Source organism: Euwallacea fornicatus, chromosome 35 (assembly GCF_040115645.1).
Source record: "Euwallacea fornicatus isolate EFF26 chromosome 35, ASM4011564v1, whole genome shotgun sequence".
In the NCBI taxonomy this organism is placed as follows: Eukaryota; Metazoa; Arthropoda; class Insecta; order Coleoptera; family Curculionidae; genus Euwallacea; species Euwallacea fornicatus.
The window spans coordinates 527,118-538,328 of record NC_089575.1 but is presented as its reverse complement, the minus strand read 5'-3'; the positions used below and the strand labels follow the sequence as shown (position 1 = coordinate 538,328).

Here is an 11,211-nt window from a genome sequence, read left to right as displayed (position 1 = left end):
TCTCGCAAGTTCGTATATACTCCTCAAAAATGAAAGTCAAATTAGGGCCCTGATTTCCTCAAAACTCGTTTACCGAACCACGTATCGATGTGCAGCATAATACACTGGCGAGCATAAAATTCGGGTCACTTCGAAATTTTCAAATATAAATGTATTGAAGGAGAAGTGATATTTTTCGCTGGCATACCGGCATTGCTTCATGAAATTTCGGATCATTGGGGAAATGTTTACGGTTCTGCATGGTTCTACCATGAAAAAAAAAGATTGATAAAATACCTTCAATATCTACGCAGCCTCTTTATCAGTTCCATTCAATTGTTGTTCACTTTAGGCGAATTGGTTAAAGGTGTTCTCTTTAACTTCAAGTTGCGCTAACAGTAGAAAGGCAAAAAATGCCAATTAATAGTGTGATTGCAGCAAGAATTGTAGCCGGTTTAGAAGATGGCAGAGGGCAACGTGAAACTGCCACAAATGTCGGAGTTAGCCTTTCCAGTGTTCAATGCATCTCTCAACGTAACGCAGAAACGGGGTTACTCACAAGGAGACAAGGATCAGGCCGCAGAAGAGCAACCACAGCTAGGGATGACCGATTTTTGGTATCTGCAGTTTTGCGGAATCGCACCGAGACCGCAGTTTCACTGCGAAGTCATCTTGAAGAGGTAAGAAACGTTAACATCAGTTAATGGACGGTACGTAGGCGATTACACGCTGCCGGATTGTCCTCTCGGAATAGGGCTACAGGACCTCCACTTTCTCACGTTCATCAAATTGCTCGATTACATTTTGCCCACGAACACTTACTTTGGACTTTGGAAGACTGGAGTGCCGCATTGTTCTCAGATGAATCTCGATTTTGTCTTACTGGTTCTGATAGACGTGTGAGAGTGTGGCGACGGCCAGGCGAGAGGTATGCCCAAGCATGTATAGCCGAACGTCTTCCATTTGGTGGAGGATCAGTTATGGTCTGGGGAGGAATCTATTCTAATGCCCGTACGGAGTTAGTTTTCATTCAAAATGGATCCCTAACTGCGCACAGGTACTTGCTGGAGGTCGTGCAAGATCATGTCATGCCGTTCATGGGGTTTCTGGGGGATAACTCGATTTTTATGCAAGACAATGCTAGGCCTCACGTTGCAAGAATCGTGACCGCTTACATGGATGAGGTTCAAATACGGAGATTTGACTGGCCTGCGCGAAGTCCCGACCTAAATCCCATAGAACATGTTTGGGACGAGATGGGAAGACGTCTTCGCAGTCGTGTACCCGCTCCAAGAATTTCTTCAGGAAATATGGGAGAACCTACCCCAGGATGTTATTCGCAACCTCATTGAAAGCATGCCCCGACGCTGGCAGGCTGTCATAAACGCTAGAGGGGGAAATACGCGATATTAATGTCATTATGAGTTGAGCACAAAATTGTGTTCAAAAATGTTACAGTGCTTGGGTAATGGACACCCTGTACAATACATCGGTTATTTGGGTACAGGATCGTGTTTTTTCTACCATTTACCCTTAACAAGGTTAAAGAACCTCAGAATCGATAAAAGCTATCCTTTTTTATTTTTTTGGAAGTTAGAAAGGCAAAAATTTTGAAAATGCTAAAGTGACCCGAATTTTATGCTCGCCAGTGTAGTTCTCTGCCTTATAATGCAATTTTACATTTGTCGATATAACGATATAATTTATTGTTGTATTGTCAAACGGCTCGAAACGTTCAATTGGAGATTTAGCGTTTGGTCCAGCAGCCTTGACACCCAGTATACCAGTCATAATACTTCATTTTCTTATTCTGACATTTCCAGGGTATCATATCTTAGACCAGTGGGTTCTATCGTCTCTGATATAGTTACAGCGTTGATTTTGAAAAATTGCGTTTTCTTCATCGCCGGCTTCGGCAGCATTAGTGATATCGGCGTTAACCTCATCTTGAACCTTCAGCTACTCTAAATTGTCTGTCTAAATCATCCTGATCACTGTTTCTATCGTGATCGTCATACCCGATCGAGCATACCCTTAAGGAGATATCAATGCCCGCGTACCCCTTCATTAAAACAACTTAAAATTAATAACTATAATTTATAGCTAATTACAATCCTACAATACTTTAGAAATTTTCCGTGATAAAATGATGAAATTTTGTATTTTAATATAACTTTTGTGCTCTTTCTGAAACTCTATCAAGAATTTGCCCCATTTTTAAAGGAACCAGTAATACAAGGGGGCAGTCCTTAAGAACTTTTTTTTTATATAGAGAAAGAGAACCTTCATAGGTACCACTGTCTGATGGTCTGTCGGCAGTGGTTATGCGGGATTCACCCCAGAATGGGGCGCTTACCCACTAAAAATGTCTCCTCTCCCCCCCGAAACCGACGTTAAACATTACTTCAGGGGGGAAGGGGTATTTCAATTGGCTACCCTACGCCTCCAGGAGGCGGGGCAACCAAACTCTTCCTCCTCTCTTCATCCTTGGCTCTCCAAAGGGCCCTCCTAAATTCGTCACACCTTCCTGACCCTGTTCAGTATCCGTTCTTCCCACAGTTCACACACCTCTCCTCCGCTTTAAACTCCCGACTTCCATATCCCTCTTCCCCTCACGCAAAGCAACACTGTGTACTGTCCACTCCTGTGCAGTCCCTTGCCATCTGATCAAGCCTTCAACACCTAAAACACCTCCCCATCTCTAACCTCTTTTCCATTGTACACCTGCAAAATTCGATCCTAATATATGGCTCCCTTAATAATTTCTCCCCCCAGTCTTCTCCCACCGTAACTGTAACTGCCTGCATGTCACCCCTATTTCCCCTCATATTCCCTATTGTAATTTCTCTCTCCATCGTTTCACTTATTCTCTTTTTTATTGCTTCTTTTACCTCCTCTCTCGTCGTCGCAGCATCCATCCCTCTCACATGTAGCATAATCCTCTTTGTCCCTGGTCCTACTATTCTCACCCTGGCATCTGACCTCCCCTGCATCACCACCCTTAGAGTTCTTGCGGTCTCCTCCGCCTTCCCCATCATCACTAACAGATCTCCATCTCTGGTTGTCCTTAGGCCTTCTATTTCGTCACACTCCTCGCAATCCTCTGTCGTTCTCTTGATCCCTTTCACCATTTCTTGCAATTTTCTCCTTTAATTCTTTCCACTATCAACACGTAAGTCTCCCTTCTGTTCTTTTGTATCCCTTTTTTTTACCGTTCTCCGTGTATAAATGGTTATTTTTGTTTCTGTCCCGTAAAAGATCCCCTTAACCATTATTCTATACCTTCGTATTGTCATCCCTTCTACTTCATGTAATACAAGCCTATTGTCCTCCTCTTTGTCAATCTCGTCTCTTAGCTCCATCATTTTATCAAACAGACCTTCCTCTCTTCCACCAAATTGCATTTTTATTACTTTTTGATTATTTTCCGGCTTCTTCTCACCATTGTTTTAATTTTATGTATCTGTTCCATCACACCAAAATGTTTTTTTATTTTTATCAAAACCAAAAATCATCTATCATATTCTCTCTGAATTCCCCCCTCCATTTTAGTGTCCTCAGGCCCCACGACAACCACCTTCGTCCCCTCCTCCTCTGTGACCACCGGATTCCCCACTTTCACACATGTCCTTTTATAGTCCTCTTCCCTCCATGTTTTGTCTGCCTATTCCATATACTCTTCAAAGTTCTCAATCCTTTTCATTTTCATTTCCCCTGTTTGAGCTCCTATTTCTTTTTCTTTCTCTTATTGTTTCTCTGTTTATACTTGTGTCAATAAATATTTTTTCAAATCTACGTTCATTAAAAAACTCCTGTATTGTATTTTAATTTATGTTACTAACTTGTTTTTCTAATCTTTCTGTTAATTCTTTAATTTCCTTTTTTGTATTGTTCTCAATGTATTTTCTTACACTGCCTAGCATTCCCGTAATCCCCTTATGGCCTCCGTCAAAGTAAAAGCCTCGGGGCTCTCCCTCCTTTTATACAGTGTATCCCTGCCTTCTCCCTCCCCCCTTTTTCTTTCCCTGTCATCCTCACTCCTGGTTCTCCTACTGCCTTCCTGTATCTTCCTTCTAACCCTATCCGCTGTACTCTCCAGTCTCCCTCTCTCCCTTCTCACCGATTTTCCTTCTTTCTCATCCCAGACCAAATCGATGGAGTGCCTTCTCTTCTCTATCCCTTCCTCTACATACATCAAGTGGGTCTACCTCCCCACACACCCAGAATCCGTGGGGCCTGCGCCGGCTACCGAGGCTTGCACCTGGTCGGAGCCGGCGGCGAGACTATCACCCGCCTGGGATACTTTGTTTTCTAACACACTCATTGTACCTCATTTCTTGTGTCTCTCTTAGTTGGTCTCCCCCTCCCCCATCCTCTCTGGCAGGAATCCTGCCGAAGGAGACGGAGGAGCAGGACACGTGAAGTCCCCCCACCACGACAAGGTGGAGACACATCGGGGGGAATCCTTAAGAACTACTTAAACTATTTTAAGCTTAATTTTATTGACGATTTTAAAGGAAAAACGTTAAATTTGAAGTGTTTTACATAAAAGAGATACTCTTATTGAAAGTCGAAATCTCCGTCAATTTTCGAAAAAATTGAGATTTAACAAATCGGTAGATGAGGTGTTTGGTTGAATAAACATCAGATTTAAGGCCCAATTGGCATGTCCTTCAAGTGTTCACCGTTAAACCTGCACACATGCTGGTGGCCTTTTTTGCAAAAAAACATTGTTCGCCATTGGTCAAATAATTGTTGAACAACTTGTTGGACACAATGTCTCTAACCATCTGCGGTCTCTATTGAAATTGAGCACAGGTTACTGTTTATTCTTCCTCAAACAGTAAAATCGAGCGAATTTAAGTCTACAGACCTAGGAGGTCAACGAGTACGATCATCAATTCCTGAACCAATCCATCTGTTTGAAAAATGGTTATTGTTATAACTATTACCTACCAAAAGCAATTATTGTTCTTTTGTACTTTAGAAATGGACCCACACTTGTACTCATTAGAATAAATCATTGATCGTGAAGGATGAGGGGATCCGCTCATCATCTGCCTCAAACATAAGACAAGAAAGCGATGGCAGATCCACTTATCAGTTCGCATTAACGCAGATGTGAAAGAAGTGATAGAGGGTTGCAAGCGGGGGAGGAAGGTGGAATATTTTATGCTAATTCATTGGAGAATAAGCAGATGCACTCGGGGGATGACTCCGATGCATTTTTTGGTATGATGGGACATTTAATTTCCGCCCCTGATGAAATAAAGCGGTGTTGGTCGAGACACGATTGTATTATTTTTGGGAAACCACCTTAATACTACACAACCATTAGGTAAGTTCTCTACCATGATTAGGAGTGAGACCATTATGCATGAACCAAAGCCTTTGCCTTTTCTCAAAGGGAATATCTTCAAATTATTATTAAAAAATCGTTGTGTAATAATTTATAGCACCTATTTGCATTTAAATTTCCTGGAAATAAATTATATTCAATAATTGATTGTTCAGTTCTATTATTTAAAGTTGCTGCCTGAACATTGATTTTAAAAGAATGCTGGTAATGTGTAATTCATGCTGTTTTAGGAGTTTCTTCTGCCGAAATATGAGAGTTGTGCTTGCTGAAACATATTAATTGAGTCACTATCATTTTCCACTAATAACTAATCGGAGGCCAAAATCAACTGCAAATTTGTCTACCTAACGCAGACGGAATGGAGGAAATTGTCATAATTCTTCACGCTGCTGCTCATGAAATATTTGTTTTAAGTGCTACTTATCTAATTTTAACTATAAGACCATTTTGCAAAATTTATCGAATTTGTTCCTCCTTCCTCACTAAACCCAGTTTCGCGACAACGCTATTCAACTGCTAAAATTTTACTTCGGTGTAGATGGTTCCGATTAGAAAACTTCACATATCGTCTGACAACTTTCCCACTATTTCCATAGCACTCACTTAATGTCAATAATATACAGCCAAAACAATAACATTGATAGTAACTGTTAAGTGCCTTATGTGCAAATAATCGCACAATAAGGAAAGGTAATAAAGGAGGATGGGGAGCGTTAAAAATTTATAGGAAACGCCTTGCACATAGAACTTTTCTTAATTAATAAATTCCTTAATTAAAAATGTTCACCATTCTAAACTAAATGTGATAATAGTAATATTCTATCACTCCCTGCCTTTGACTATTTACTAGACATTCTTAAATTTCTTTATCTAAGTAGCATGTCTGTCTATGCCCTGAAGAAAAAAATCGAATTTTAGTTTTAGATTATTTTATTAAACCTTAACAGAACACCTAGAACCTCAATTTCTGGAAAAACCATTTGTTCTTTCCCTGCTTGTATCTCTCCTCAAATTTAACCCTGGTTTGGAAACGGATCTTCTTTCTCTTCATGGGATCTTTAAGATCCTTTGAGACAATTTTCATTGTTTCAAAATGTTGATCCGTTACTGAGTACCGAGTAGGCATCAAATGATTGTAGTTTAGAGTCTGTAAATAAAATTCTAATTAAATAAATAAACTTTATACTTAAAACTAAATTATTATAGTTACGAGTCATTTCATTTAAATCCACTCAAAATTTTTGGTTTATATGAGGTGATTCATAATAAGTGACTTATTAACAGTACTGAATGATTATAAAAATTAACTTCCTCAAATTTGGTATATTATCATAGTGCATCATAGTCTACTTTATACTTGGTGAAAACAGAAATTGATGTTGAAATTTTGAACAACCTACACAACACATCATTAGGAAATTTTCTGTTACTTCCAGTCGAACAGGAAGTAATCCTAATTTTCGGTTTTAAAATGGGCACCCTGCATTTTTTGACAATATGAGAAACTCAACTGTGTTAAGTCTCCAAACATTGTCTTCACCCAGTAAAACCATACTATTCTTGATACTGAACATAACATTATATTATGTATGCCATCAATCATTATTTTTTGTTTGAAAGTACTATTTTATTAATAATTTTATTTTGTTTGTCTTATCTATTCACATTTGATCAAGGTGAATTATTAGATTCTCTCCAAAAAAATAAAAATTAAGAGCGGTGTATCATTCAGACAAACAGTAATTTGCGTTCATCTTACATTAATATTTTGAGATAGGACAGAGAGAGCAAATGGTCAATGATCTCTTCGAAAAGCAAAGCTTACATATACAAGGTATTCCCAAATATCTTGTACATACGGATAGAGGTAATTTTTTTAACTTATTTCATGACTAAAAGTTCATATACGTCCACGAACGTTTTGTTACCCATCTACAGGTTGTTCAAATTTCAGAAAATGTTCAGTTTTTTCTTTATAACTCCTACAATGTTTGAGATATGGAGTTAAAATTTAGAACAAAGTTTATGATGTAGAACTTATATCATTGGGCATGTCAAATAAACTTAATAATCTACAGAATGATACTTTTCAGAGTTCGCGCCCCTTTTTTATCCCTTTGAACTTTTTCGCGATACGCTGCTGGTAAATTCTAATATATAGAATGACTTTTATTTTGTTTATAAACTTTTTGATTTCTTGTAGTTTCTTCATATCTTCATCGGTTACCAAGAAAAAACAAACAAAAAGCAAATATCTGTAATTCACCAGATGAAATGAAAATTTTCAATGTGAATGTGAAGGAAATGTAGTAGGCTTTCGTTTTATTTGGCTACCTTGTACTTGCATATTGAAATGAATTAAAGGTTTATGTGGTAAGCTATAAGATGTTTTAAACTCTACTTATAATCTCATAATGCTAAATTTTTCAAATACTGAAATGGCTAATATACATTTTACCTATAGCTTTGCGAATGTTAATGCAAGAAACGTTAGACGTTCATACAATGAAAATCACCTCAATAGAATTATACCTCAACAACAAATATTCTCTGATATTCATAGTGTCTGATAAAAACAAAACTTTTAATAAAAATATCAATGATGCCAATAGACCACATACTATGTAACACCACAGATCTAAGTTGTTTTAAATAACATCCAGACACTAACATTTCAAAAATCGATAAATAATTAAATATTACTCATAAAGTTGTTAGCATATCTTACATAATTATTTGTTATAGGCTTGAAACATTCAAAAGGTCCAGGTAATCCTTCTTAAAAATCTCCCTGTAAGAATTTCTATAAGTGATACCTTAATAGGCTAACAGTAAATCGCCAATTTTGATTGTGAGATCCCCTTTACCCACGACAATAATTTTTTAAAGAAATTTGATTACAAAGTTCATTGACAACCACATATGAGCCAATTTTTGCGACAAAAATTGCTTTTATTACTAGACGAATTACCTGTTTTGTTGAGTAATCAAGTGTGGTATATGCACGATAGTACCCTAATACATATTTCTATTTTCACAAAGGAGTATTTGAATGAAATGTATACGAACAAATGGATAAAATAGGGTAGACCTTAGTCATCATTTTCCAGGTCCCCCGCCTTAAATAGACTAGGATTTTATCCAATAGGGGCACTTAAAATCTTTAGGGCGCACAACACCAGTGAATATTGTTGATGAGTTATGAAACCGAATATTTAATGTATTTGAAACCGTAAGAAATACTCTGCGGGTATTCAAAAGAGTATTGGCACCAATGAGAAGAAGGCCAGATGCATATGTAAGGAATGGAGGAGTCCTAATAAACATATATCTTATTTTGCTTCATTTTCACAATACATTGTTTCAAAGTATTCAGGGGTTTTCTGAGACTAGATATTCAAATATGATATAGGTTTTCCGTCAATATGTATAGGGCAATTATTAAATACTTATTAATAAATTAATGTTTTTACATTATAAAATAATATGTAAACAAATTTGTAATTGTTGATATCACATATATTGAAATATCTCAAAAACCATTGCTCTGAGAGTTTTCAACCAAATATACTTTTTTTTAGAATTGACGAAGGAACAAGACGTAATCTATTAGAAGTTCAAATACCGACTCTCAAAAACATTAAAGCAATTTTAACAAAAGAACATTACTGCATGTGGCGCGCCCTACATATTGCGGTACAACCGATATCATATTTGAATTTTCCGTCTCGGAAAACCTCTGAATACTTAATTTCATTGAGATATTGCTCTCATATCCAAAAATATTTATAAAAAACCAAAAAAATAAAACTTTGACATCTTGTATCATGAAAAATAAGCACAATAGGACAAACGTTTATTAGGACTTTGTTTCATAAAATGTGACAAGAAATCACTCCTTGAAATTAATGCTATCATCTAATAGACACCCTGTATAATTGTTTAGCGCCACAATAAATTTCAATTTCATCTTTACAATCAATTATAGAAATTCGTTTTGTATTCTTTTTCTCAATTACTTATGCAGCTATGATAAACTACAAGACATCAAAAAGTTTTTAAACAAAATAAAACATTATTTTGTACTTTAGAATCTACCAGTGACGCACCACAAAAAATTGAAGAGGAAAAAGAGGGCATGACTCCTGAAAAAATATTTCCTTGTAGATTATCAAAATCATTTGACCAGCCCAATAATGTAAGTCCTACAGTCTCAATTATATTCCATATTTTAGCTAAATATCTGAAAAACTTCACAAGCTATAAGGAAAAACTGAAAAAACTTTCTAAGATTTTAACACTGTAGATTGGTAATGACACATTACCCAACCTATATTTATATAAGATTTTAATAATGATAAAAGCTAAAAAATTACTGTCTTCCATATATACATAATATTTAAGAACACCTTGTATATAGTATAATCACACTTGCAACATAATGATTCACAGAAAATTGTAAGAAAGAATAGTGTAGTTTCAATGGTTAAAGATGGTTTTATCTTGTCTCTTCTCCCTGGATGTCATATGAGATCCACTTATCTATGATGCCACATGTCTTTGTACAGGATAACACAGATGGTTACATACCTCATATTGTTCAAATGTTTCATTTTTTTGAATTAACTTGTTATTCACTATCAAATTCAAAGAATATTTTGTATAAAAAATGTTAAAATATATATAGAATTCTATTTAAATTTTGAACTTGAGATATAAAGCATAAGAAGCGGTGTCAAAAAAATCAACTGACTTTACTTAGTAATCTGAACAATATAATTTGATTTGATTTATAGTTCATCAAAATTCGTTCATAAATAACTGAGTTAAAGCGTCACTGTATTTTTTATAAAAGCCTGTATATACATATTGCATATATGAAAACCAATAACATGCTAACAGTACATCTATATGAAATTGTCCAAAGTAGCACTTACTTTAACAAAAGGCTTGATTTTACTCCTCTTGTGCATTTTTCCTTTACCCATCCTCTTATGAATTTTACGGGGATACCTGTCGATTCCAGCCACCAAGGCATGTCCATAGGGTTTGTCGCCAGTTCCATCATCATAATTTTTCACCACAATAGCTTTTCTGCCTGCGTACCGGCCTCCCAGGACCAGCACGACTTTTCCAGGTTTCATAATTTTACCCATTTTGGTCTAGAAATAGCCAAAATAATCAATTAACAGCAAACCTGGTTAATATACTCGTAAATTGGGCAAATTTGAGGATTTACACAAACAAATTGATTCGCTGACATAACCTCACATGAATTTCAAAGACATTTTTGAAAACAATTTTACGATAATCAATGAATGTACACTTTCTATTTGCCTAGCGATATATTTAAAATTTAAATGGCATCAATTGTCCCATAAATTGAAGAAAATCTAGAGGATGAATTAAGATTTTAAAATTGTACTTACAAAATTCTTCTCTTTTGAAATGGAGGTTATGTTGAAGGACCAGTCCGATAGGTGGAGCTTTACAGCTTGGTGGCAGGGACAGTATTACGCTTGACATACAGCTGACATGACGGCATCTATAAATTAATCGGGTAGGTAGTCATGTGATAAGCACGTCACCATATTCTTAGCACATAACGTCATTGAAATGCGAAATTTAAACGGTGGTTCGGTATGTACATATATGCGATCATTAACGTAATGACACAACTGTTCTAATAATTATCACATATTGACAAGTGTGTCATATACGATATTTGCATAAACGTATTTATTGTTGATTACAAGCCTGTAATATATGAATATTTTTTATTTTTAAGTTAAAATCTCAAACAATTTAGAATAGTTTGAATAATATGTTTTCCTTTCAAGTACATCGCCCTTTGGATAAAATCCCTAAATAAA

General features: G+C 36.1%; 1 protein-coding gene and 1 long non-coding RNA gene across 2 annotated transcripts; both read right to left on the bottom strand.

Annotated features, from left to right (window-relative positions):
- Positions 1 to 1,019: 1,019 nt before the first annotated feature.
- LOC136348755 (uncharacterized) lies at positions 1,020 to 1,269 on the bottom strand. The gene is made up of 2 exons (XR_010733716.1): positions 1,155 to 1,269; positions 1,020 to 1,085 (listed from the first exon to the last, which is right to left on the bottom strand). It is a non-coding gene; the product is annotated as an uncharacterized lncRNA (long non-coding RNA).
- Positions 1,270 to 6,250: 4,981 nt separating this feature from the next.
- On the bottom strand, positions 6,251 to 10,889 carry RpL27 (ribosomal protein L27). Its single transcript, XM_066299885.1, has 3 exons — positions 10,768 to 10,889; positions 10,276 to 10,500; positions 6,251 to 6,485 (listed from the first exon to the last, which is right to left on the bottom strand). Exons 2-3 carry the CDS (start codon positions 10,492 to 10,494, stop codon positions 6,291 to 6,293), a joined length of 414 nt encoding a protein of 137 aa, XP_066155982.1. The 5' UTR covers positions 10,495 to 10,500; positions 10,768 to 10,889; the 3' UTR covers positions 6,251 to 6,290.
- Positions 10,890 to 11,211: the final 322 nt, after the last annotated feature.

Bases quoted from the DNA above. Each gene is read 5' to 3' on its own strand.
- RpL27 (XM_066299885.1), bottom strand. From the start codon at position 10,494: ATGGGTAAAATTATGAAACCTGGAAAAGTCGTGCTGGTCCTGGGAGGC. The intron at 6,486-10,275 runs GTAAGTGCTACT...TTTTATTTACAG, and splicing joins AAATCAAGCCTTTTGTTAAA to ACTCTAAACTACAATCATTT.